General features: G+C 43.9%; 1 protein-coding gene across 1 annotated transcript; it reads right to left on the minus strand.

Annotated features, from left to right (window-relative positions):
• Window positions 1-988: 988 nt before the first annotated feature.
• On the minus strand, window positions 989-22,004 carry chrd (chordin). The gene is made up of 21 exons (XM_085795057.1): window positions 21,829-22,004; window positions 19,767-19,870; window positions 19,036-19,174; window positions 16,698-16,850; window positions 16,477-16,588; window positions 15,786-15,873; window positions 14,450-14,591; window positions 14,011-14,148; window positions 13,006-13,088; window positions 10,773-10,920; window positions 9,220-9,326; window positions 7,984-8,263; window positions 7,194-7,435; window positions 6,965-7,078; window positions 4,108-4,299; window positions 3,921-4,014; window positions 3,713-3,769; window positions 3,420-3,523; window positions 2,938-3,207; window positions 2,190-2,283; window positions 989-2,058 (listed from the first exon to the last, which is right to left on the minus strand). The coding sequence occupies exons 1-21, from the start codon at window positions 21,977-21,979 to the stop codon at window positions 1,994-1,996; spliced, it is 2,877 nt and encodes a 958-aa protein (XP_085651183.1). The 5' UTR covers window positions 21,980-22,004; the 3' UTR covers window positions 989-1,993.
• Between the last annotated feature and the right edge of the window lie 4,326 nt (window positions 22,005-26,330).

A 26,330-nucleotide genomic window follows, 5' to 3' on the forward strand; every position in this document is an offset into this window, starting at 1 on the left:
ATGGTTTAGACCGAGTTCTGCTTAGTTTCTAGGGTTGGACCCAGAGTCCGATTTGGTTAAAGGGTCAGGGACTGTATCAATAGTAGGATTGTGTGTGTGTGTGTGTGTGTGTGTGTGTGTGTGTGTGTGCGCGTGTGTGTGTGTGTGTGTGTGTGTGTGTGTGTGTGTGTGTTGGAAAGAATTCTACTTGCCCTTCGGCTGTGTGTGTGTTCCTGATTCAGGGAGTTTGTACATGTGTACATCTGCACATGTGTGTTTATGCTTCAGTCTGTCTGCACTCTGCATGTGTGTGTGTGTGTGTACATGAGGAAGTATGTAAGGGACAAACCGTTGTGGAACACATGTGGTGACTGTCTGAGAGGAGAGGAAAGGAAAGAAGGAAAGGACAGAAGAAGGAAAGGAAAGGAGGGGAAATGAATGGAAAAAAGGGAAGAAAGGAAAGGAGAGGGGAAAGGAGAAGTGCAGGAAAATAAGGAAAGAAAGAAAGAAAGAAAGAAAGAAAGAAAGAAAGAAAGAAAGAAAGAAAGAAAGAAAGAAATGGTGTAAAAAGTCATAATCATCAGGAAATGCAATGACAAGACAGCGGGGAGATCAGAGGAGATCAATGATGTAACTGGAGAAGAAAAGAAACAGAGAGAGAAAGAGAAAAAACAATCAAAGATAAGAGGTTGAAACAAGCGTGGAAGAAGATGAAGGGAGTTGGACGGAGGAGTGTGAAGAAGCAGAGACAGAACAACAGAGAAACAGAAACAAAGGATCCGGTCGGGTCAGTCTGGCTCGTCATCCCTCTGTAATCACGGCTCCATATGTGAACGAGAGCCAGGGAGGAGAAAGAGAGGGAACGAGTGGAAAACCTAAAAATCCAGATGAAAAACAAAGATATAAACGCAGAGAGAGAGAGAAAGAGAGAGAGGGAAACTAAGGAGGGATTATTAGTGGAAGCTGGTTAGAGACGGCGTCCAAAAACAAAGCCACAGGCATTCTCCTCTTTCACCAACAAACATCTTCTTTTATTTTGTCTCCACACCATTCAATAAATACAAAATACAAACCAGCTCCATATTCATATAAACGACAACGATAGAAAATCCATAAAAATATTACTTAGATTTGAAACAGAAACAGGAACGACCGAAGCAGAGAAGCAACGAGTGACAGAGTGGAACTATATTTTTACAACTAATGAGTAACGACATTTAAAAAAAAAAAATATTGTTTCATTTTCTATTTTCATCCAACTTTCTCCCTCCGCTAATGAGTTTATTGTGTTTCTGTATTGTTGATTAGTCTTAATCTTTACTGGTTTATAAAACACACACACACACACACTCACACAAACATGTACACATCAACACTCAACACACACATTCACACAGATCTAAGCGACGCTACGTCCAGTGAGAGCGAAGGAGGAGGAGGAGCTACAGTAGCTACGGCTGCGACTTCGAGAAGAAGAAGTCCTGTCAGTGAAACACAAACTCGCACAGTCGGACCGACATTCACCGGGTTTTTATAAAAAAAATAAAAATTAAAAATAAAAAATCCAACAGCACAGAAAGCTCATTCACAACGATCACCAGCTGTGTTTTCATTTCCATATCTACATCTACATCGTTTTGTCCCGTTGAGCTACTTTGAAAAAAAAAAAAAAAAATGAGTGAAAGAAAAAATGAAGAGTAAAATCCAGCGGAAACAGAAGGCGGGAAGCAAAAGGCAGCAGGTTTATAAAGTCTGGTTGGTTCCTCTTCATGGCTTCATCCTTCATTTGTTGAGTCTGTTTTCATTTCATCATCATCATTATTATTAATAATATTATTATTATTATTCCTCTGTCTCCGCTCCTCTCTGTTCATTACAATCCTGAAGCTGGTACTGGGGGTGGGTGGGCAGGCGGGCGAGAAGACCCAGCGACGGCTCTGGGTTTAGGTCCATCAGGGGGGAGGGAGGGGTTAAACGGGTAAAAGTGGGTTTGTTTGTTTGTTTGTTCGTCTGATCAGTGTCTCCATGGTCGTCGTTTGTCTGGAACCTTCATCGCCAGGTCGCCGTCCTCTCTGGAGTCTGAGGGAAACAGGAAAACAAAAGTCAGACACAAAATCTATGTGTTGTGTTTGACTGACATAGTATATACATACAATAGTGTGTATTTCTGTGTGTGTGGTTGTGTGTGTGTGTTTGTGTGTGTTACTCACCAACACACTCGGGACAGCAGGATCCCTCCGGACGGGTGATGTTGGAGCAGGTCAGCACCGGACACTGTTTCCTCTGACACTTGGTCACTCCGTGCTGCGGAAGAGGAAGAAGAAAAAGATGGAGGTCAGATTAATTAAATATACTTTTAATTTATACAACAAAAAATCAATTCAAAATCATCAATAAACATTAAAACTCCAGATCACAGAGTTTCCCGTTTAAACTCAAACTGGTTAATTGTAAAAAGAAGATCCCCCCCCCCCTCCTTTATTGTTATTTAACCATGTGACACTAACACGATGTATTGACGCCTTATAAAGTCGATAAATGATGAGAAATAGTTGATTATTTTTGCACCACACCAGAAAATAATGAGCCTGTTTCGTCCATAAAGTCATATATTTGATAATGTTTTAGATGAACTGATTCACGTTTATGAATTATAAAGAATTCTCTTCGCACCATTTTACTTTGTAGTCACAGAAAACATATTTGAAACATAATTATTGTTATATTTTCTTATTAAATTATCGATTTCAGTATCTTTCATTCTTGATTTGGTCCAAGCGACATCATCCACAAGAACAGCGTATTCTCTAAAGTGTTGGAGGACTTTTATTTTGTTAGATTAGAAGAATTTATTTTGAAACCATTATTTCAGTTATTAAATACACGCCATGAATTTTACTGATAAATTTTCAAGGATTCAGAGTCTCCGTGTTATAACATGAGTTGTACTTTACTTACGTCACACCAGCAGTTGATACACTTCATCTCTCCCATCGGCGGCACCCACGGGTGCCAGTTGTCGCTGTTCTGATAGTAGTTCTTGCCAAACTTGCAGTGTCGCGGGCCGTCGGCCTGCATCATGTCGCTGTGCTCCAGACCGGCCGCCGTCGCCGTCCGCTCCTCCTCCGGACACTCCTTACAGCAGTCGGACGGGTTGCGTCTGACCGGGTGGCTGCAGGTCAACGCCGGGCACGTCACCTTCTCACAGTGAACCTCTCCCGTGGATCCCTGAGGAGGAGGAGGAGGAGAGAGAGGGGAAGAATTAGCTGAGTTATTGTCTTTTTTTTCCAGTTGGAAAGGTCTGAGCAACAACGAGCTGATGAGAAATGTATTTATGCCCCAGTTTTCTTTGGAGTCTAATACAAGATAAATGATCCATTAAGGGCTTTTGGAAAGTAAATCCAGCCAGATGTGAGCCGGTTTTATTGGTGTATATTTACCTTGCAAGTGCAGACGGCACATTTGATGTAGCCAAAGGGAGGCACAAAGGGATGCCACGTGGTTCCTGGGGCGTGCATCTTCTGGTCTCCTTCAAAGTAACAACCTGAGAGAAAAGAGGAAGGAGAGGAGGAGGAGGAAAGGAAAAAAAAAAGGTTAGAGAGGACGGTCGTGGACTTTAAACTGTAGGCAGAGAGTCAAAGAAAAGAAACACAAGTATGAAGAGACACGATAAAAGGCTTGAGAGGAAGAAGGGAAAAAAAGAAGAGGAGGAGGAGGCGGAGGTGGTGCATACCTTCTGGATGTTCCTCCACTCTCTCTGGAGCTTTCATGTCCTTGGGCTCCTTCCTCTCTGCGCAGGAAAAAGGAAATGGAGACATAAAAACAGAATTAGTTTTCAACTTTTATGATTTCTACAGGGAACGCTGGGATTTCACCAGAGAGAAAAAAAAAACGGCATATATATATATCCACCGTTAAAATACAAAACTGCAGCGTCTCACCGTCACACACTGGGCAGCACTTGTCCTCGGGCTGGATGGTCCTGGTGCAGGTCAGGACGGGGCAGATGACCGGATCACAGATCACCGTTCGCTTCTGCAAAAAAAAAAGAGAGTTAGAGAAACTTCCATCCTTTAATCCTGGGTGAAACTGCAGCCGTGTGGCGTTCGTTCGGTCGTTGGTTTTTACCTGGCAGCTGCAGGAGAAGCACTTGTCGTAGGTGGGTGTCCAGCGGGAGCCGTGGGCGTGGTGCTGGTTCTCGAAGAAACAGGTGTGAGGGTCTTTCTTCAGCTCCTCCGGGTCCTTCACAAACAGGTCGTCGAACTCGGCCTCCTCCGCCTCCCCCCGCGTCCCGAACTCACAGTTGTTCTGCACGTGGACCTGAAGAGAAGGAGCGAGCGTGAAGGTTAGAGGAGTCCTGACGGGTTAGACTCTAACCTGTCGTTAGAGGCTTCAGCTGCGGTTTCCAGGCGTTACGACTTAAAGATACGAGTCTGTGGGAGAGAAATCCTGCTTTATCATCATCTATGGGCTTCTACTCATGTGTGGTGATGATTGTGTCTGCAGAGTCTGACTGTATTTTTATATTTTAGTGCAGACGGGACGTTTCTGGGCAGAGTCAGTGTGTTATCCAATGACAGAGCGCAGGTGAAGTTGGGCCTGCAGCAATGTCAGCTTGCATGGAAACTACCACCAGGAGAAATGGTTGAATTTACACATTTAGTAGCAAAGAAAAGGAAATACAGCCTGAAGCCTTGAGGATCCCGTTGGTGGTGCCTCCAGCGCTTCACTCAGACTGTATTTCCTTTTCTTCTCTGCTAAGTGTGTAGACACCGTTTCTCACAGCTCGACGGTGTCCAGTCTCTGTCTTGATGTTAGTAGCAAATACTCAAAGAAGAAACTTTGAAAGCCCAAGTGGAGAAGGGTTCAGTGTGAACATGTTGTGTTTCCAAAGTGCATCAAACAAACCTACAGACTCGACGTGAACACACTATTGTATCTATTTATTTTAACGTTTCACCTCTTTAAAGCAGTTCTGTTATTTCAAGATAAGTCAGGGGGGAGTGAGCTGCTCTATGTGCGGTCAGCTTTGCATATCATACGATCATTTTTAATTGAATGGAGCTAAATTTCCTTCACTTTCAGAAACAGTTAATCAGCTGAAAGAAACTTCAAGCCCCGAATAAACATGCTAAATACTGAGGATACATAAATCGTCTTATATTTGTACATTTCTAAATATAAATGTATGTTGTTATTTATTATATGTTATATAATAGATAAGATAAGATGAGTTAAGTTAAGTTAAATTAAGTTAAGTTAAGTTAAGTTAAGTTAAGTTAAGATAAGATAAGATAAGTCGTGTTAGGACGTCAGAGATTCATCGACAACTTGATCGTTTTTAACGGAGGCGTTTGTGTGTGTGTGTGTGCGGTCCGGGCAGATGGCTGTTTATGTGTCGGACCTGTTTGTTATTAAAGCAGCTGAACAAAGAGCTCGTCAGGCGGCCTCGGTGGCGGCCGTGGCGGTGGCGGCAGCAGCACACCTGCGAAGCTGCAAATAGGTTTTGTGGGCGACTGTGGTCTGAGCTTGTGTGTTTCTGAGGCCCAATAAAATGGTTTTACTTTTCAACAAAGCCTCCGCAGGCAGACAGCACCTGCCAGTGAAAGTGTGTGTGTGTGTGTGTGTTTGCGTGTTTGTGTGGGCTAGTAAGCGCTAAGTGAGTGAGCAATCACACAGACACATAAACACTCAGATGGTTAAAGGAGGCCCCAAGGACTCTTATCCTCCTCCTCCTCCTCCTCCTCCTCCTCCTCCTCCTCTTCTTCTTCTTTCCGTAACTCAATCGTCTCATTTTACATGTTATAGGATTTGGAAATTTCTTTCTTTTCTTTTTTTTCCCCTTTGGTTTGGCTCTGAGATGCACATGGTTACATAATGCAGCAAAAAACATTTATCCAATTTAGACGACAGAAGATTTTAGGGTTAGAGAAAGAAGCAAACTGGAAGAAGAGAGGAGGGGTCAGTTTACGAGTTTAAAAGTCACAAATTTACCAGAAAACAACTCAAAATATTGTGTTTGTTTTTTTTATCAACACTCTGGTTCAATAGTTGAACAGACGTCACTTGTTTTGGATTCTGCCTGAAGTGGAAGATCTTATCAAACTCTACTTCTCAGTCGGATTAAGTGATAAGGAAAAACTTATTTTAGCCCAGAATCACTTCTGCAGAGTCTAGCGACGCCTTTTCTTCCTTGATTTAAAAAACAAACACACAAAAATATCTTTTTCTTAAGAATTTGCCTTCTCTTCTCACAAATTTGTGTTACTCACGAACTTGTGGCTTTAAACTTGGAAATGTGCCCCCATCTCTCTCTTCCAGCTCATTTCTTTTTAAGAAAACATTTTTTGATATTTCGTCATTCATCTTTCATCAAATCACTTAACATTGTTGGAAATGTGTCGAATTGCGTGGTTTAGTTTTGTCTCGGTTCAGTTTAAGTTACTGATATTGAACTTGGTAACACTTTATAATAAGTAAACACTATTAAGCATTAGTTAAGCATTAAAAATACTGAATTCTTCATTTATAACACATGAATAACTCATTAGTATGTAGTTTATAACTACAGTTAGTGCTCATCAATGATGAGTAAAACTATTTTAACTGTTTATAAACTACATACTAATGAATATTCATGTGTTATAAATGATGAATTCAGTATTTAATGCTTAACTAATAGTGTGTACTTATTATAAAGTGTGAACTTTTTTCTTCCTCTTTCTCTATAATCCCCAAAAAAATCCCCTCTGTGTTTGTCCACATCTGGATCAGTGGCTCTAAAACCTCTGGACCGTCTCTTTTACAGCAGAAACAGCCTCATATTAAACCATAAATATAATAAAACACTTAACACAGCTCAGAGGGGGGAGAGATGTGTCGATGTAGTAACTCCACATATGGTTAATATATGTGGTTAAACATGATATTTAAATGGGAGAAATGAATGTAAAGTGCGGTTTCGGTGGTTTTTCTCTCCACATACCCGTCCTCGTATTTCTCCTCGGGGGTTGAGTTTGGTGCTGACTTGGATGAAGGCCGTTCCCTGGTCCAGGTGTCGCAGTAATTCAACACTGATGTCCTTTAATACTCCCTGAGCCTGCAGGAGGAGAGAGAGAGAGGGAGAGGTTGAGCCGAGGCTGTGAGGTTTGTGTTTCTGCAGGATTTATCATGTGTTTAATTTTTTTTTTCTGTTGTTTTGGACGCTGTCGTACCTGAGAGCCGTAGAAGCCGGTCAGCAGCCTCTTGTGCGCGGCCGAGCTGTCGTCTATCTCTCCGATCTCGGCGAGCCCGTGGAGGTGGGCGTTGACGGTGAGGTCGTCCGTCCTGCTGAGGCCCGCCACCACGATCTCGTAGTGCAGGTGGCACTGTTTGTCCACGGACACCCAGGCGTGACCGGAGGCGCCGGTTCTCACAGGCGGAGACACAAAGTGACCGGCCAGAGGAGTGGGAAGCTCTGCAGGGAGCAAAGGGAAGAAAAGTGAGTTAAAGCGACTAAAGATATTTTGTTTATAACGTGGTTTGTCAATTTGGCCCATTGCCATAATCCCTATAGTCATAGCAGTAGGTTCGTTACCGTTTTTTGTCGGTGCAAGCTATTTTTAGAACGGCGGAGCAGAGCCGTGAGCTGCTCAGAGCTACGCTACAGAGGCTAATGGGATTTCTTGGTTTCCCTCATCAAACACATCAAATACACAATCCAACAACTCCAAAACGCTCTAGTGGACAAGTTGTGACCTGCACATTCACCACGCTATGAGAAAATAACAGAACGTTGCGAGACAGAGTTGTTTTCGAGGTAAATACAGAGACTGCTTGTTGGTCAAGAAATCCCATTAGCCTCCGTAGCGTAGCTCTGACCAGCTCGCACCGTTCTAAAAACAGCTTGCACCGACAATTAAAGGTAACGAACCTACTGCTATGACTGTAGGGATTACGGCAATGGGCCAATTTCCCAAAATGTTGAACTATCCCTTTAACCATGACCCATCCTCCCTCCCTCACCGTGTCTGGGCGCCTCCAGACCGCTGTAGAGCAGCGCCCTGATCTGCCCCCTCAGCTCGCCCTCCTGGCTGTGTGCCGTGGCGGCGTTGATGAACAGCTCGTTCTGCAGCAGCATGTGGATGTGTCGCGCCTCCATCCGGCTCCAGCTGCCCGCCGCCCGGCCGGTCGCCTTGTCGTACTCGGGCGTCAAGTCGTACAGCACCGAGCGCTTGTTGCGCCGCCTCGGCTTCAGCTCGATGGTGAGGCCGACCACGTCGCTGGTGAGACCGGCCACCTGGACCTGGACGGAGGAGGAGGAGGAGAAACAGAAGGTTACGGCAACAACATCACATTTGTTTAATGAAAATAAAACATTGCAATAAGATCGTAGAGGAAACAGAATCTTTCTATATGTTCTGTATGTGTATTACTTTTATTTTGCTATTTGTATGTTCTGCTTGTTTGCTACTTGTATATTTTTATTTGTATAATTACTGTTCTAATGTTTTCTGTTATCTATGTGTAGGGCAACCTTGAGTGCCTTGAAAGGCGCCAACAAATGAAATGCATTATTATCATTATTATTATTATTATTATTATATAAAAAAAAGACAGCAACAACTGAGCAATAACATAATACAACAGAGAATATGTACAAGTACAAACAGAGATAATTTAAAGTGGCCGGTGGATTAAGGTGGTCAGTTGGTAGTGCAAATAAACAACGAGGTAGTAGTGCAATGAGATACATAATATATAAGATATATATATATATATATATATATATTTAAACAAAACGTACACAGATGATGAGAAATTATGTGTTTTTTAAATGAGGAACAATCAGTCTCCATTTAAATCTCCATTTAAATCGGCTCTAACGAGATAATTTGACCGTTTTATGGAAATTCAGACAGATTTTAAAAGCTATAATTTTTATTTTGTAGGTGCGGGAACATGTGGTGAGGCTGTTTAATTGGTGATTACTTGTGGGTGTGGGTGTGAGTTTGATCGTTTTTTATTTGACTCCGTAAAAAAAAAAAAAGGGAGTAATCAATTCAATGTTTCTGCTTCGGTTTATCACCGTTTATTCTGTTTAATCCCATGAGCGAGAGAGAGAGTCAGAGATGTTTTTACTGTCGGATCAGGTTGGACTGTTTCAAAGATTTTTCTTTCTCCACATCATCGTGAACAGTCGAAGCCTCTGGGACACAATGGTTTTTAACTAACATGCCCCCTCTTTTAAAAAAAACTCACCTGATAGTCCAGGGTGCCGTTGTCATGCAGGTGAAAGATGGCCGATCCCACGCCTCCCGTCTTCCCCGGGGTCAGCGCATCGCCGCTGGACATCACGCTCTGAATAGCTGGGGGCCAGACGAAAACAAAAAACAGATTAATATAAAAAAAAAGAAAAAACACATTCCTGCTCAACGTCACTTATCTGAAACCATCGCCTCTCCCCTCGGAGTTTCCCTCCATTAAACCGTAGTGGAGCCTGACAGCAGGCGAGATGAGGCAACCACTTCATGTCATGTTAGAAATGTGCTTTTGAGTTGACGGAGAGGAAGGGGAGGGGGGGGGGCACGGTTACATTCCCACACGTCCTGCAGCCACACACACACACACACACACACACACACACACACACACACACACACACACACACACACACACATATGCCCATACTGTCATCATCCCTTCACGGAGTCGGAGTCATTGAGGGGACAGATTCAATTGAAAGCTGCTAATCAGGAGGCGTTTCTGCTTGTGTAATTGTGTGAGACCTTGAGCCAAAAACATACATGTTAAAGCCCTGTCTGCTGCACACACACACACACATACACACACACACACACACACACACACCCAAGGTTAAGCCTTAGTATGAGGTAACCCTTGTTGAATGCAGTAGGCTTAAAAAGATTGAGCTGAGAAGGACAGGAGGGAATGAGTTACAGAGACGGACGAGAAAAGTGCCGAGAAGAATTTTTCGAAATGACACCGAGACAGAAGAAAAAGCCAGAGAGGAGGAGGAGGAGGAGGAGGAGGAGAGACGCCAATGGTACAGAGAGAGGAGGAGGAGAGAGGAGAGAAAGAAGAGAAAGAAGGAAAGAAGGAAGGAGTGTGTTGGGTTTGAATTCTTCACACATAACGTCAAGCTGTTAATCACAGCAATGGAACACCAGCATGGAGAGTCAGGTCCAGCAGACTGTGACCTTGGCAGCACCGGTGTGTGTGTGTGTCTTTGTGTGTGTGTGTAACCCTCACACACATACACACACACACACACACAAAAAGCATCTTTATCCATATCTGTGTTGTGTTTGCGTTCCTGTATCTGGACACCTTGATGTTCCTCGTTCATGTTCAAGTATGCGTCCCGTGAAAAAGCAACATGTGTGCGTGCTTTTTACGGTTTCAGGCGATTGGGCTGTCCACTACATTCCTCAAACCTCTTGTCTTTCTTGTCTAACACACACAATTGCACACACACACACACACACAAACACACGGGCATGCATACACAGTGTTGGTGGGCCACCAAGTCAAACAGAAGGTCTATAAACATTGTTCCCCCCCTACAGCGATAAGACTTGAAAGGACGGAGACAGAAAGAAAGAAGAAAGAAAAAAAAGTAAAGTATTTATGGAGGAGAATGACAAAAACAGCCACAGATGGACGAGCGCACACCAACTGTAACGCAACAACAGCACATACACGCACGCATGCACGCCGTGTTTGTTGCATCTACAGCGCCAAGCACGGACCCATGCGTGTGTGTGTGTTTGTTTGCGGGGGGTCAGACTTACTGTCACAAGATTTCCTGCCGGTGATGAAGCCGGAGATCTGGCGGGGATCTTGATCCTCTGTCGCCACGGCGATCTCCAGCTGACCGCGAGATAACCAGAAGAGCTCGCGGCTGTTCAGGTCTGTCAGCACCTCGGCGAAGTCTGGATCCTGCAACGGATTTTTATTTGGAACGGTTAAGAGAAATAAGAAATGCATTTTCCAGTGCGAACAGAAAACTTTTCAGCACCACTTTAACGTTTTATTTATATCGACAACTTATTTAAAAGCTCCATATCCCCCCCCCCCTGTGTTTTATTTTGAAGTGTTGATCCATGAGAAGATTATATTGGAGGTTTTGAGATCCAAAAAAAAAAAATCTGTGGGTAGGTTTTTCCAGAGCTTCTCACTGGAGCTCTGGTAACAACAGGTCGGTGTCAGCCAATCAGAAGAGAGGAGGCTCTGAATCTCTCTTCTGATTGGATGACTGTTTTCTGACTGATCCATTAAAAAATCTGAGCAGATTTCAGAATAAAACACTCAGAGAAACCAAATCTTGCAAAGTCTAGGATGGATGGTGGGTCCAGGTGGTGAGGGGGCGGGGCTTCGTTGTGACATCACAAAGTCACAGGAAGTCCTGACAGCTGTTTTTTTTAAGACTCATTTTCTCAATACAGGCTGTGTGCATTTCTATTTGATTTCTATTTCAACAGTATTAATATAGAAACCTGGAGCTGCTTTATCATCACACATGTCACTTAAAACGAGACCAGATTTGTTTTTTAAACTAAAATGAACTTGTCACATCAGTTTATGCTAAATAAAAAACAAGCTGAGCATCGCCAGTGGGGAAAACCACTCCGAGCCCCCCCCCCCCCCTCCTCCCCCCCTGTAGAAATTAATTCGGAGCAAGTCGCAAAAAGAATCGCAGAGTCGGAATCCATTACAGACACAAGACGGTCACAATACATGACAACACAGATTTTAAAACGCCTGAACCCTGGGCAAAAAACATGGCCCGCATTGCCGTAACACGTTTCATATTGAGTAAAGTTTTTAATTTCAAGCAGGCAGACTGGACTCTGGCAGGGACGGGACGAAGGGAGGGAGGGAAGGAGAATGGGGGGGGGGTTTAGAGGACGTTGAGAAATGCTGGATTAATAGGACAGATGTACGAGCGTGTTGAAGAAATGTTACTTTTATGACCTCGGGGCCTCGGTTCAATATAAATATACATGTACCATAAATCCACACGGTGGGAAGCCAAAGCAGAGACTGGTGTGTGTGTGTGTCTATGTGTGTGTGTGTGTGTCTGTGTGGACAAAATGAATGGAGAGAATAATGATGGAGAAGTGAAGGCGAGGAAGGATATATCGACGTCCTGCGTAAATCAGGCGGAGCTGTAACCCTGTCAGGATTATTGGTCCAGTAAAAAACATGACTTCACACATTTAAAGAATCAAATTCTCTTCTCCTCCATCTGTGACTCAGCAGGATTTAAGGTTGAGTCAGCGTTTTTTTCTCTCTCTCTCTCTCTCTCTCTTTCTCTCTCTTGGTTGGTATTTGGTGTTCGGGCCTGTCTTTGCTGGGGGAACGCTTGCAGGGGTCGTGTTGCCTCCAAAAACCTTTCACATATTTTTCACGGACAGTCTCCTCTCGGCTTTTTTGAACGCAGCGCGACGGCCCTTCATGCAATTCCTGGCAGAATTAAAAACAGACCCACTTTTCATCACTCCCTCCTTCTCCTTCCCTCCTTCCTCCCTCCATCCATCTCAGCCCACAGACCGCTAACCACTGACATGTGTGAGGAGTGTGTAGCAGCAGTCCATCCTCTCTACTTCCCCTCCCTCCCCTCTTTTCCTCTGTGTCTCTCATCCCTCGCTCACATCTGTCTCCTCTCACACACTTTCTCTCTCCTCTCGTTTTTTATTCCTCCTCCTCCTACTCCTCCTCCTCCTTCACTCATCTCTACATCAATCTCTTCTTGTCACGTCTCGGGGTAGTTAGCTGTGATCAGAGCGGCGGCGACAACAGCGCTCAGGGATGTGGTGACCAAACCACATCCGTCTCCGAGAGAGAGAGAGAGGAGGGGGGAGACGACTGCTGTGTCATATGTTCCTAACAACACTCCTCCTCCTCCTCCTAGATAACACTTTTACCCTCTAACTAAATCCACAATCTGCATTTAATCCAACTAAATCCTGTATTGATCAGCTCACAGATTATTGATAGATTGGTATTATTATTATTACTCACATGAGAAGTGACGTTGGCTCGGATCTCCCTCAGGACGTGTTGGCGGTAGACGAGCTGGACTCGGATCGGCACCACCAGAGGCTCTGGGGAGAGAGACGGAGACGGATTCACATTAATATTCACCAATAATCAGAGAGGTTAGAGATCAAAGTGCACATTTGTTTCATATAAATTATTTTTCTCGTAACATCTTTCATGCAGGTTTCAGCCATTTGGATTGGTTTGGTTTCTCTGTTCTGCCTGTTATCTATTATATTTTACTATTTTTTTCTGTCTATATTTTTTTAAATTCTTGATTTACTTAATTGCTTTGGTATCACCTATGTCAGTGTTTTTCAACCTTGGGGTCGGGACCCCACGTGGGGTCGCCTGGAATTCAAATGGGGTCATCTGAAATGTCTAGTAGCCTAATTTATTTAAAAAAATAACTATTATTATTGTTTTATTCACATCCATTCTTAAACAACTGTATTCTATACTTTTACTTTTATTTAATAAAATGCAGCATATGAAAATATCTGAGCTGGCGCACCTTGATTGACACGCAGCATGAAATTTGTGATGTCAAAATGGGGTCACGAGCCAAAAAAAGGTTGGGAACCACTGATCTATGTCAATTTATATTCGATTATTTACTTTTCATTATGAAGTCTTACAGAAGAAGAAAAAGAAAATTTATATAAAAATCTCATTATACATTTTTTCCTATTATTGCTTTATTTGTATCAAGTTGTTCTTGTCTTATACTAACTTAAAATGTGTTCCTGCTTAGTCAAATTCCTCCTTCGTTTATAATAAGTAATTGACAATAAAAGCTGTTTTGGATCTCATACCAAAAGGATCAGGGGGATATTGATGATCTGATCAGCTACAGGACCGATCAGAGCTCAGTGTTTGTTGTTCACTTTGGATCATGTGACCTTAACGACCTCCAGTTTCTCTCCAACACCTTCTTCTCCCCCCTCCCTCCTCCTCCTCCTCCTCCTCCTCCTCCTCTTCTCTCACCTTTGTCTTTGTGTCTGATGAGTCCTTGCAGGATCAGGATGAAGTGAAGGTTGTTCTCCGTGTCGCTCAGCGTCAACATGGCGATGCCTCCCATCCCCGAATTCTCTTGCTCGGACGTCAGAGTCGAGCTGAACGTCTCTGCACATAAAAGACACACACAAACACAAACACACACACACGTATGTTAGCACACGGAGTATTCGTATTCTCTTACAGCTCTTCTATACAAAAGCTCCTCTGTAAACAAAGCGCTCACTTTTTCACTACATTAATCCACGCAAGGCTTTTTAAGATTACACGAGAATGTATACAATTGCTTCGATTTGTAAATATTGAGTTTTTATTGTGTACTGCTACACAAAAACAAATGCGTGCGCGTGTTGTTAAAGGAATATTACACAATAAAACTGCTATAATATCCTTCGTCCTGCACACGCACCGGCAAACAGAGCTCTGTGCTTGATGATCTTCCCCTCCACCTCCTCCCGCCGGCTCGTCGACGTTGCCAGGCGGACGCGCATCTGCTCGGACTGCAGCTGTCGCATCAGAGGTTTGGCCAGGTTCTTCCACACGCCGCAGATCTGCACACACACACACACACAAAAGAAAACACAAACATGCAGGTGAGACCAAGACAAAATGTTATGGAAACACACACGTCTAAACAGACAGAGACAACACACACACACACACATACACATCTGCTGAATGCATCACACATGTGATCGCAGCGCACAGGCCCGAGGCTGCAAATGTTAAAAACCATAAAAACCACGACTGCTTCTCAAGGAGGAGGAGGAGGAGGAGGAGGAAGAGGAGGAGGAAGAGGAGGGTGGAGGGGAAGAAATGTGGCGTTGTGCCGCACCTCATAACTCAAGAGTTTGGGGGTAAATCTCAGTTTTAATTAGCGATACGCTCTCTGTCCTCCTGCTAAGAGCTGATGTAACGCGTGAAAAATTCTCCTTTTCCAAAAGTTTTCTGCTCCCCCACCCCCTCCTCCTCCTCTTCGTCCTCCTCCTCCTCCTCTGTTTGTGCCAGAGTGTTTTCTCTGAGGTCCTCTGGTGCTTGACACTGACATTTATCTAAAAATAATAATAGGCCAGTTTCTGGGACCTGTATTTAGGGGGCTGCTGCCTCGCCGAGTGCAGCGTCGGGGTCTGAGATGGAATGAGGAGATGTGTGTGTGTGTGTCTATGTGTGTCTATGTGTGTGTGTGTTTTGGCAGGAAATGATGTGTAAGTGATCGAGTTGGACCTCTGGGATCTGTGTGTGGACAAGCATGAATGGGTACTACTGTTACAGCGCCGACGTATTAGTTTCTGATTTATCTGTATCATTTTTATTATTATTATTATTATCAATATTAATATTATTATTATGAATAAACCCAGTTTGTGTGGATGTGAAACCTGCCAAAGAGTGAGTGTGGATGTTTACTGCAGCCGGACAATCAAGAGTTTACAGTGTTTATAGAAAGGCAGTGAAGCACAAAAGGAAGTGTGTGTGTGTACGTGCCTGTGTGTGTGTTTATCTGTGTCTATGTGTGTGTGTGTGTGTTTATCATTTGTTATTGCTGGGTGAGTTACGAGGGGACAAAGTCAGATTTGGAGCATGTGCGACCATTTATCATACCAACACTTCATCTCTCTCAGGAAACACTCACATACACACACACAGATGCCATGCACACACACACACACACACACACACAAACGTAACAAAAACAGCATCAACTGGATGAAAGATTATTTTTCTGTTTATGTTTACGTGCTCACCATGTCCGACTGTCCCCTGGGAACCCGGTACTCAAAGGCAGAGTTCCCATCTGAGTCCAGGAAGACGATTTTACTGGGACGAGCCATTCTGCAAAGAGAGGGGACAAAAAGGTATCAAATGTTTAATATAAATTAAGATTTAAGATAAGATAAGATAAGATAAGATAAGATAAGATAAGAAAAAGATAAGATAAGATAAGATAAGATAAGATAAAATAAGTAAAAGATAAGATAAGATAAGTAAAAGAAAAGATAAGATAAGGATATGTGAGGCCTTTAAGGGATTCTGGACAATATTTGCATTATATTTGATTCATGCATAATAGAGTTATATTTGCATAAATCAGCGTCCATGAAAAATCCCTTCAAGTTACATTTTGAACAAATAAAAAAAGTGCCCTTTAATCAACTGACAGCCACAATATACATGTATATGTACTGGTCTGAGCTTAATAACAACAACATGTGTCTAACTCCAGTTTTTTTTGCCTCGAACGACTGAAACTGAAAAAAAACAAAAAAAACAGGACATTTTCCTAAAATTTGCTTCTCTAAACATTTCAGGGTTGTTTGAGACGAACGCTGGAGGAGCTGCTGAAGTTTAGGACCAAATTGAATTGAAAGAGACGTAGCAGCAGACGTTTTTTTTTTTTTTCGTTTTTTTTCCCGGGGGGCTCTGGTGTGTTTTTACCTCTGGTATGTGATGGAGAAGGCCAGGCTGGTTCTGGTCAAGGAGAACCGAGCTCTGGCGACGCCGCTGGAGCTCCACGGGTCTGTGGATCCAGTCAGCACGGCTACGAAATCTGCAGCAAGAGGAGGAGAGGGGGGGTTAATATGTTTTTTCTTTTTTCTTTAAACAAGTTAAAAACAGTGTGTTTTGCTGTGATGCGTTCAAGTGTCGCCTCTGCTCACCGGTGCGGCTCTCCCCGGGCCCCAGGTCCTCGGAGCTCAGGTAGGATCTGTCGTTGTAAGATTTGTGGAGGTCGTCCTCCTTCTCTTTGCCTTTCTCGTGGAAATACTCAAAGTTCTCCAGCACTGAGTCCGTCTGCGTTGTGTCATCGTCACCTGCGAAAAAGAGGGAAAAGTAAAAAAAAAAAAAGTTTAAAAAAACAGTCAAATAAACTCCGATACCTGCTGAACACCCAGGAAAAATAAAGTAAACATATGGAGCCGTGTGCAGGCTGCCAGTGTATACAAGCTGCTGTCGCCGGCCTCTGGACTTTCACTTAAATCAACTCTAATTTGATCTGATTTTGTACAAATACGAACATGTTTTATTCGTTTTCAATTTTTGTTCTGGAAGGGACGCAGGTTTACTGCGAGTGCTTTTCTCATTTCTGGCAAGATAAACCATGTGAACCCAAACATTTCAAAACACATTCTGTCTGCTCCGGCCGCTCGGCGAACTCTGCTGCACAAATGAGACTAAGGCAGCAAGAGCAGCGGGCGGCGAGCGACGGCAGCGGATGTCTGTCCACTTTATTTTCCTCGGCTGTGTTTTGAGTACGGATGAGGAGTGAAAAATGCACGAGCCCAGGAATGATTTAGAGGATGTCGGACGCCGATTTGAAGCCAATGGTGGAGGTTAAAACCCCACTCTCCCTCTCTCTGTCTCTCGGCCAGGGGTTTGGGGGGAGTTTGGGGGTGGGGGGGGGGGGTCTCCTGCAGCTGAGGAGCTTTAGCAGAATTGGGAGTGACGATTCCCAACAATGAGCTGCTGTTCCACTCGAGCTGCGGTGCATCCTGATGTCACGCGGCGCTGGACACCGACGGGTCGTCACGTGATCCGTAAAGAGTTTGTCTGTGTCTTCACCTGTCCTCGCAGGTGTGTGTGTGTGTGTGTGTGTGTGAGAGAGAGAGAGAGAGAGAGAGAGTGTGTGAAAGAGAGTGTGTGTGTGGCCAATCAGATGTTTCCACGCTCACCCCAAGCGATTAAATCCAAGGTTGGGTTGCTTTCCTGGTCCAACCCTGATGTCATGGACACACACACACACACGTTTGTTTGGCTATCTTTGTGAGGACACTCATTGACATAATGTTTTCCCTAGCCCCTTATCCTAACCTTAACCATCCAAAACAAACACCTAAACTTAACCATTACTCTTAACCTAACTTAAACCTAATTATAATAACCTAGTTATTATAAAGTCTTAACTTAAGGGGTCAGAGAAAGTGAGAACCGGCCAAAATGTCCTCACTTTACCAAAATGTCCTCACTCTGATGGTTTAAAACTCAAACATGGTCCTCACATGCATAGCAATACAAGTACACGTGTACACAAACACTGACACAATCTTGAGGAAGAAAAGTCCACGTTGCCTCTTAGTCACCCAAACTTTATTCCTCTGAAAGTTGTTTTCCGAGGAGCTGAGCTGGACTGTCTGCTTCCTGTCTTTCTTTCTCAGTGTCACACACACAGACACACACACACACATGCACATGCACTTATACACACACAAACATTCACCACCCACCACCCGTCTCAGATCTCATCACTCACTGAAGGGCTCCTGGGCAACGTCACTCTCACGCTCTCTCCTCCCCAACACACACACATACACACACACTTAGCAGCAGTGTATCCTCAGGTGCACTAGTCATTACACACACTTAGACACACACGCGTATATAAACACACAAACATCACTTTCCATCGCTTACACAAACACGCTCGCTGCCGTCGGTGCCAAACGTTAAGACAAACACACTCAAGCTTTTCCTTAAAAACTCGACCACAACACACAGCGCAGTGTGTCTGTCCTTTACCTTGACTTTCCATTTCCATTACCAGACACACACACACACACACACACACACACACACACACACACACACACTCAATCTGCTGAATAACAGTGTGACATGAGGACCCACCCTGTGTGTGTGTGTAGGGGAGCTCTAATTCTCTAATAAGGTGGGATTGTGTCGGTGGCGACGTGTGAATGAGGCCGAGTGGATGGGTGGTAACTCTGAGCCGCAGCTGGTCACAGAAAATGTGCATTTGATGCGGCTGAATGGAAAATCAATTGACCCGCTCATTGTGTCCTGCAGCTGCTCCGGAGGCTAACTAGTTGACTCAGGGAGGAGGAGGAGGAGGAGGAAGAAGAGGAGGAGGTGGTGGTGGAGCGAATCGGGGTTAAACAAAACTGTGGGAATGAGGCCGCAGTGATTTACGTAAACTGCTGCTGTTGCTGCTGCAGAGACTTTTATTGTGAAAAACCTCTGGCTGCTGATTGGTCAGTGTGTTACCTTTAGGGCAGGTTCTGCAGCAGTGGCCCGGCAGGAGGACGGGGTCGTCGCAGGCCGGGTTGGGACAGTCCTGCTTGATGTTCTTGCAGTTCACCTTCCCGAGAACCTTCCCACGCCGACTCTTCTGCGGAGTCTTTTGCTGAGGGAGAAACAATTGACAAACGTTACACCACAAATCGCACAAAAACACAGATATTTCAACTTGCATTTGTATGTCCCAGGTGGTTAAAAAAAAAAAAAGACATACAAAATTGATGTTGTCGATTTGTGTGTCAAAAACTCTATGGTTTGTACCTCTGGCCATTAGACTGCACTACACTGCTTGGGAAAAACAATAACAACAACTCTTTGCACAGCTGTGTTTGCACAGTTCTTTCTGCCATTGCACAGTTTTTATATAATGCTTGTTTAATTTGGCACAGTTTCTTCTATTTAGTCTAATATTAGTGTTTTATTTCATAACATATCGATGTACATAACTTATATGGATGTTTATCGTGTGTATATTTTCTCTTACTTTTCTTATCCCCTTATACTATATTATGTTACCATATATTATTATATTATATTATATCACATTACATTATGTATGTGCGTTACTGATTCCTTGAATTTCCTGTGGGATCAATAAAGTATCTCTAACTCTAAGTCTTTGTATCATCTTCATCAAACATCAACTGCAGCACCTGCAGATTGAAGTAATGCAATAAGAAAGTGGGATTAGCACTCACAGGTTCACAGTGGCACTGGACGCAGTGCATGACGCCAAAGGGCTCGCCCAGGTCTGGGTGCCATGTGTCCTCCAGGGAGTAGAAGCGACCTCCAAACGAGCATCCTGCAACACAAAACACAAGACACATGGTCTCCATTAGAAAAAAAAACTGAAGTGAAATGACATGATTACACGTGAAGGTTTTCCCCCTCTAGAATTAATTCAGCTCTTTCAGCTTTTTTCTTTTTTTTTTTTTTTACTTACGACTTGTACAAACTTCCTAATATTGATGACAAAACCACCTCAGACAGAAACCCAACCACAGTTACCAAATGTTCAAATATTTTCAACAGAATAAATCTGGAGCTCCCTGGCATGTTGGCTGGTCGGTCGGTCGGTTGGAGGCGACCGAACCGAGCCGAGCGCTCCCTGCCTGGATGCCTCAGGAGTTGTTTTTTGTTTTTTTTTTGCTTTTTGGGACTCAACCTTGCATCCTGTCTCATCTTAATGATCCATGCGAGGAGAGGAGACGTTCAATTTTCCACAGAGAGATTATCGAGAGATTCCCAGAAATGCACACACACACACACACACACACACACACACACACACACACACACACACACAGAGTCTCGTGAAAGAGATTCTCAGATGTCACTTGAAGGCAGCAGGACTTTTTGTGTGTGTGTGTGTGTGTGTGTGTGTAGTTTGTGGGTTACCTGCTTAATTACAGGAGGCAGGAAGTCATAACTATAGAATAATATATACTGTATATACTGAGTGTGGTGTATGTTGATGTTACAGCAGGTAAAAGCAGCTTTTAGTGTTATTACTATACTGCTATCATAATGGAGTGTTAGTCACGCTGAGTTACTTCAGGGATATTATAGTGTTTTTTTTTTGTTTTTTTTGAGGTTTGGATAAGTGGCTGGAAGAAGTGTGTGTGCATGCACAGACCACACACACACACACACACACACTAAACGTGATGTTACCCCTGTCCAACTTTGCACTGGAGCTGAAAACTGTGCTCTCTCTCTCTCTCTCTCTCTCTCTCTCTCTGCGCTACCAACCTGGTTCACATTATTCTTTCATTACAGTGACTACACACAACTTTAAACAGTCCAGTCCGGTTACAGGGAGCCAAACTGTGAGCCGCGCGCTCCGGCTGCCACTTCTGTCTCTGCTGAAATAAATCATCTCCTATGAGGAGCCAATGCTCGGTAATGGAAAGTCGATTGATTACAGTTTTTTTTTTCTCCCACTAAGTGGCTGAATTACAACGTCCACGAGGTTAACGTGGATTTTAGTAACTTAAGAGAGAGAGAGAGAGGTTACCTTGTAAAAACCGCAGTGCAGGGGCTTTTTCACACATGAATCAAATGGCATTCACTGCGGTTATGACTCAGATGTTTGCCGCTGCTTAACACATGAGCAAAAAAAAAAAAAAAGCCCAGGGACAGGCTGCATGATGGAAATTCAACAGAAATGCTTATTTACAGTGGGAAAATTTGAGAGGAGAGTTGTTTCTTTTTCTTTTTTTTCTTTCTCTTAAACTTATAAATATTTTTTTAAACCGTTAACCACTGGGACTGTTATAAACCACAGCAGGATTAACTCACAGGAGACCGGAGTGCATCATGTAGTAAGACAACTACAAGATTTCTTTGTTTTTAAAGCAGGAAAATGTCAATAAAACACATTTATACCACTTTTAACAGCAGTATAGTGTCTAAACTTCAATTCGGCTTCATTATAAGAGTTACAAATGCATTTATTTTGACAAAATCTCAGTGATATTTAGCTGTAGCTCGCTGCTGCCCCCAGTTGGATCAATAGCTTTCAAGTTTGAAATTGTGCATAAAATCAATAGATTATCGTGTGACTTGTCAGCCGAGTTGATTAAGAGTTTCTAATGGCTCATTATCGACGCGTATTCACTTGAAAGCAGCTCAAATCAACATGTCCGGGACTTGTTGGATGAAAAATTGACGACTTTCTCAAAGGGAGTTTCGCTCTCAGTTTTAAAGATGAAACTATCGCAGCCGTGGAGAAATGAAAGAAGTGACACTGGACTTTACCTGACAGGCCTTTGAAGGGCAGCGGCTCTCTCTCGGACTGGATGGGCAGAGCGGGGGACTTGAGCCGCGAGGCCGCTCCGGTGCGCAGCAGCAGCAGCAGCCACGCGCTCAGGACGCACAGCAAGGAGCGGAGCGCGCGCGGATCCAGCATCCCCAAAACCCTTCCTTCCTTCCTTCCTTCCTTCCTCTCCTTCCTCTCCTTTCTCCTTCTCCTTTCTCCTCTTCTCTCTCTCTGTACCGCAGGACAGGAGGCTGATGTGTGTCCGTCCTCCGGCTGCTGCGGGTTGTGTTTCAGGAGAAGACACCAACAGAAAAAACAAAACACACACACACTCTCTCTCCCTCTCTCTCTCTCTCTCTTCCTTATATCCAAGTGTCCGTTGTCATCAAGTTTGAAAAGTCTCCGGCTTTTTTTTTTCTTTTCTTTTCTTTTTTTTTTAATGATCCGAGTTCCAGCTCCACAGCACCGTGAGTGTTTCCTCAGCACCAGCAGCCTCCTCCTCCTCACCGCTCTGCTTTATAGCCCCCGCTGCCCTGACAGCTTGAAGCAGCCACCGGGAGCAGGAGGAGGAGGAGGAGGAGGAGGAGGGAGGGAGGGAGGAGGAGGAGGAGGAGGGAGGAGAGAGAGAGAGAGAGAGAGAGAGATGATGGGAGGGATGGGTGGCGGGTGGTTGGGGGGTGAAAAGGGGAAATCGACACCCCAATCAATTCACTAACGCTTAAGATATGGAAACGAGGCTGCGTCTGATGCGTTTGAGGGGCCAAAAAAAAAAAAAAAAAAGTTTCAGGACCAAAACAAACTCCAGCAGAAGGAGAAATATTCAGGAAAGATGGAAAAATCCAAACAAACTCACACTGATTATTGATTGGAAGTGGATGATGCACTAGGGCCTATACTTTTGATTATTCCATTATTTTCACATTATTATTATCATCTTTATTATGGTTGTTGTTATTCTATAAAATATTATTATCGTGAAGGTGGCATTACACCAAATGCTGGATTGATTATCTGCTATTGATCATGCATGTGATTTAAGACCCTTTTTAAGGCTTGGTGCCAACATCTGAGCTCCTGAGTGTGAATCTCCACATCATGTACAGTAAGGAATGTGTGTGTTAGAGTCTCTCTGTGTGTGTGTGTGTGTGTGTGTGTGTGTGTGTGTGTGTGTGTGTGTGTGTGTGTGTCTGCTGCCTGCACCGTCTTATTTTCTCAAGTGTGTTTTGGGGCCTTTGAGACCTAAGTGACTTAACAGAAACAAATGAAAATAGTTGGAATACCTCGAAGCAAACCCCGTTTCAATTTGTCCTGGCCTTGTCTGCGCGCGGCCCTGTCGCTCTGTTTCTCTTGGCCTGCCTGAAAGCCCTATACCTAGACGGCTCTACTTAAAATCCCATTTATTATGACTTTAGTTAAATTTATAAACCCCCTCCTCCTCCTCCTCCTCCTCCTCGCCGCCGCTGCCATCACGGCTGCTGCTGCTGCTGCACGGACGGACACAGGTGCCAGAAACTGTTTAACCTCAAATCTCTTTCTAAAAGCTCACGTTGTTCCATTGTGGTGCTTCAACAACATCAACAACAAGTGAAATTTATTAGGGGCCTATTTAGATCTGGGAAACGTTCCCATCAAACAAAACAGAGCCGGGGGTTGAGCAACAGTCCAGTTCCTTCACAAGGGTCCCTCAAGGAGGAGGAGGAAGAGGAGGAAGAGGAGGAGGAGGGGGCTCAGGACAAACGCTGCGGTTTCAAGTTTACATTAGTGTAGTGGTGGTTGTGGTTGTGAAGCTGCTGCTCATGGATGATTTACTCCAGAGGGTTCAGCAGAGGTCGAGGTTGTTATGAGGCTGAAATGTTTTGGAATAAAAAGGAATGATTGATTGATTGATTGATTGATATATTGATTGATTGATTTGGGGATTTTGATCATAATAATCAGGCATAATGACGAGTCGAACCATGATGATGATGCCAACAAGCTCACTACACTACATATTGTCCTGCTGTGTAACCTCCCTCCAGCTATACGGTTTGCTGTAATATAAACATACTCAACAAAATACTGCCCCCCCTCCCTCATCCCCCTCCTCTCTAATTCAACTGTTTGTTCCCATTACAGTCTCCAGAGAGCCCCCCCCAATCTGAACCACCCACAGCAGCAGCAGCAGGAGCAATTGTGCACTTCCACTTTGTTTCACTTAAACCTCTCTGTGGTCCACTTAAGTCCACAGGAAGGCTACTGATGATAAACCCTCAGTAGAGACCTCAACTCTTGTGGGTTTACACTTTTAAAAAAAAAAGAAAGAAAGAAAAGAAAGGAAAAGGAAAAAGAAAAAAGAGGGGGGAATGTGCCAAATCTAATCGGTTCTGGTGCCAAAAGTGCGGGTCAAGGTGCGAGGGCAAGGTGTTTTGTTTTTATGCATGTGTCACATTATGTGTGCCTGTGGGAGCCACTTCCATCCGGGTGTGGGGCTTCACGCGCCGCCCTCCCCCCTCCCTCCTCTCTCCCCTCTTTCTCTCTCTCTCTCCTTCCCTCGAGCGATGGGAGTCGATGATGGCCTGTTCGCACTTCATCATAGGGTGATAAGCGACGCTTTTCTTCTGCGCTGCACACGGTGATTCATTAGGCAGACTGGATGGTGAATTGTCTATTGGAGCTATAACAAAAAAGAAGAAAAAAGAAAAGAAAAAGCCAAGTACACTTATAGCCCCACTGGGATAATGACGCAACGGGGTTATTTTGTGTATTGGAGAGAGAGAGAGAGAGAGAGAGAGAGAGAGAGAGAGAGAGAGAGAGAGAGAGAGAGAGAGAGAGAGGCGTCCAGCTCATTTTTAGAAGAAGAAAAAAACCCGGCTCCAAAACCCTTCTTGTTTCATTATGAGACAGTTTATGAAAAGTTAAATATGATACAAGAGCCTTCAATGAGTCTGACGCCATTGCTCAACCTGAGTCCAAACGCCCACGCGGGGCTTTTGCATACGGTTAAAGAGTATCATGCTACTTTTTTTTTTTTTTTTCAAATTCATCCAAGAGTGTGTCTTATATATTTAGGGGGGAAAAATACTTAAAGCTGTTGCATCCTGCAGTTTTATTATTGCCAGGGGCCAAACAACTTTTAATCGCGAGATTTCCTGCAGGATTTCGGACTTTTCAGTTTCTTAATAAGTTAAATATTTAGACTAAACTACAGATTAAACTTCATATTTAAAGAGCAGACATTGTTTTGCATTGATGCTGTGTTGAATAACCTGTTGAAAGTCATATACTTCAGCCTAAGAGCCGTGGAATCACCAACAGTCACTTTTTTTAATGCACCGAGAAACATTATGGACCAATAAAAGCGATGAACCGTGGACGGCGCTTTATGACTCCGATCAGGACTCCTCCTAATTACAAGCAGACACAATGTTCCTGTCTCATTTTATTTTTTATTTTTATTATTCTATTTTATAATATCCCTCCACAGTCCAGAAAACCTCTCTCTCTCTCTCTCTCTCTCTCTCTCTCAGAGGAGCGCATGAATAAGCCGATCATCATATGAAACGCTGGCGCGAGACGAACATCGTGCAGCAACAGACCCAAATGTGACATCATTAAAAGGACATTATCAATTTGCTCTGCAGGCAGCCAAACCTCTGGAGTGTGTGTGTATGTGTGTGTGTGTGTGTGTGTGTGTGTGTGTGTGTGTGTGTGTGTGTGTGTGTGTGTGTGTGTGTGTGTGCAGCCTGCAGGAGGGGGGGTTGTTGAGGGGGGGTATCGGCTGTAAATCATCCTTAATGGTGCATCTGGATGGATACACACCAACATGCATACTTCACTGTGTATTTGCGCTTGTCTGTCAGACGCCCCAGGCTTGCAGGTCATAAATGTTGCCCCCCACCTCCCCCTCCTCCCTAAATCTGTCTGTCTGACTCCCCGCATCCTGTTTGCTGCATGGTCGGACATGATGAGGTGTGAATATTCAGCCAGTATGCGCTATGATAGCCTGGCAGATGTGCCTCTCTCTCTCTCTCTCTTGCTCTCTCTCATGCACGCACGCACGCACGCACCACCTGTTCCTCATCACACTGGAAGCCCGCTGCACTAACAAGCATGACATGTTTTACTTTTTGCTTTTACAATCAGACTTAAATTGCCATGTGATTAGTTGAATTTTTTTTTTTAAGAAGAAAAAAGATAATAAACAATCAGCTGTTTATTTAAAGTCTATACGCGCATATTTCAGTTCCTGCAGATCCACAGGGAATTAACTTCTCTCCTAAATGAGCGATTTATGGAACAAAAACAAACTCTGTGCAGAGTGTGTGTGTGTGACCTCGAGGTGATTCTATATTAATTATAGCAAGACGTGCACCTTAAAGACTCGCTTACGTCTGAGTCACGTCGCTGTAATTGTGCGTTTCCCGTCGCATTCCTGACGGCCTATATGTGTGTGTGCATCTCTATATCATATGCAGACATCTTAAAAAGGAGGTAACTCATTAAAGATGTTGGGGAAATG

The sequence above is a fragment of the Trachurus japonicus genome, chromosome 13, assembly GCF_045865225.1.
Source record: "Trachurus japonicus isolate A0001 chromosome 13, Traja_1.0".
NCBI lineage: Eukaryota > Metazoa > Chordata > Actinopteri > Carangiformes > Carangidae > Trachurus > Trachurus japonicus.

What these genes read in the sequence shown, in the direction of transcription:
- chrd (XM_085795057.1), bottom strand. Translation starts at nt 21,979, where the DNA reads ATGCTGGATCCGCGCGCGCTCCGCTCCTTGCTGTGCGTCCTGAGCGCG. An exon ending in GAGGAGAAATACGAGGACGG is followed by an intron (nt 4,300 to 6,964) that starts GTATGTGGAGAG and finishes CCTTCTCTTCAG; the next exon opens with GTCCACGTGCAGAACAACTG. An exon ending in CTGCTGTCCCGAGTGTGTTG is followed by an intron (nt 2,059 to 2,189) that starts GTGAGTAACACA and finishes TGTTTCCCTCAG; the next exon opens with ACTCCAGAGAGGACGGCGAC.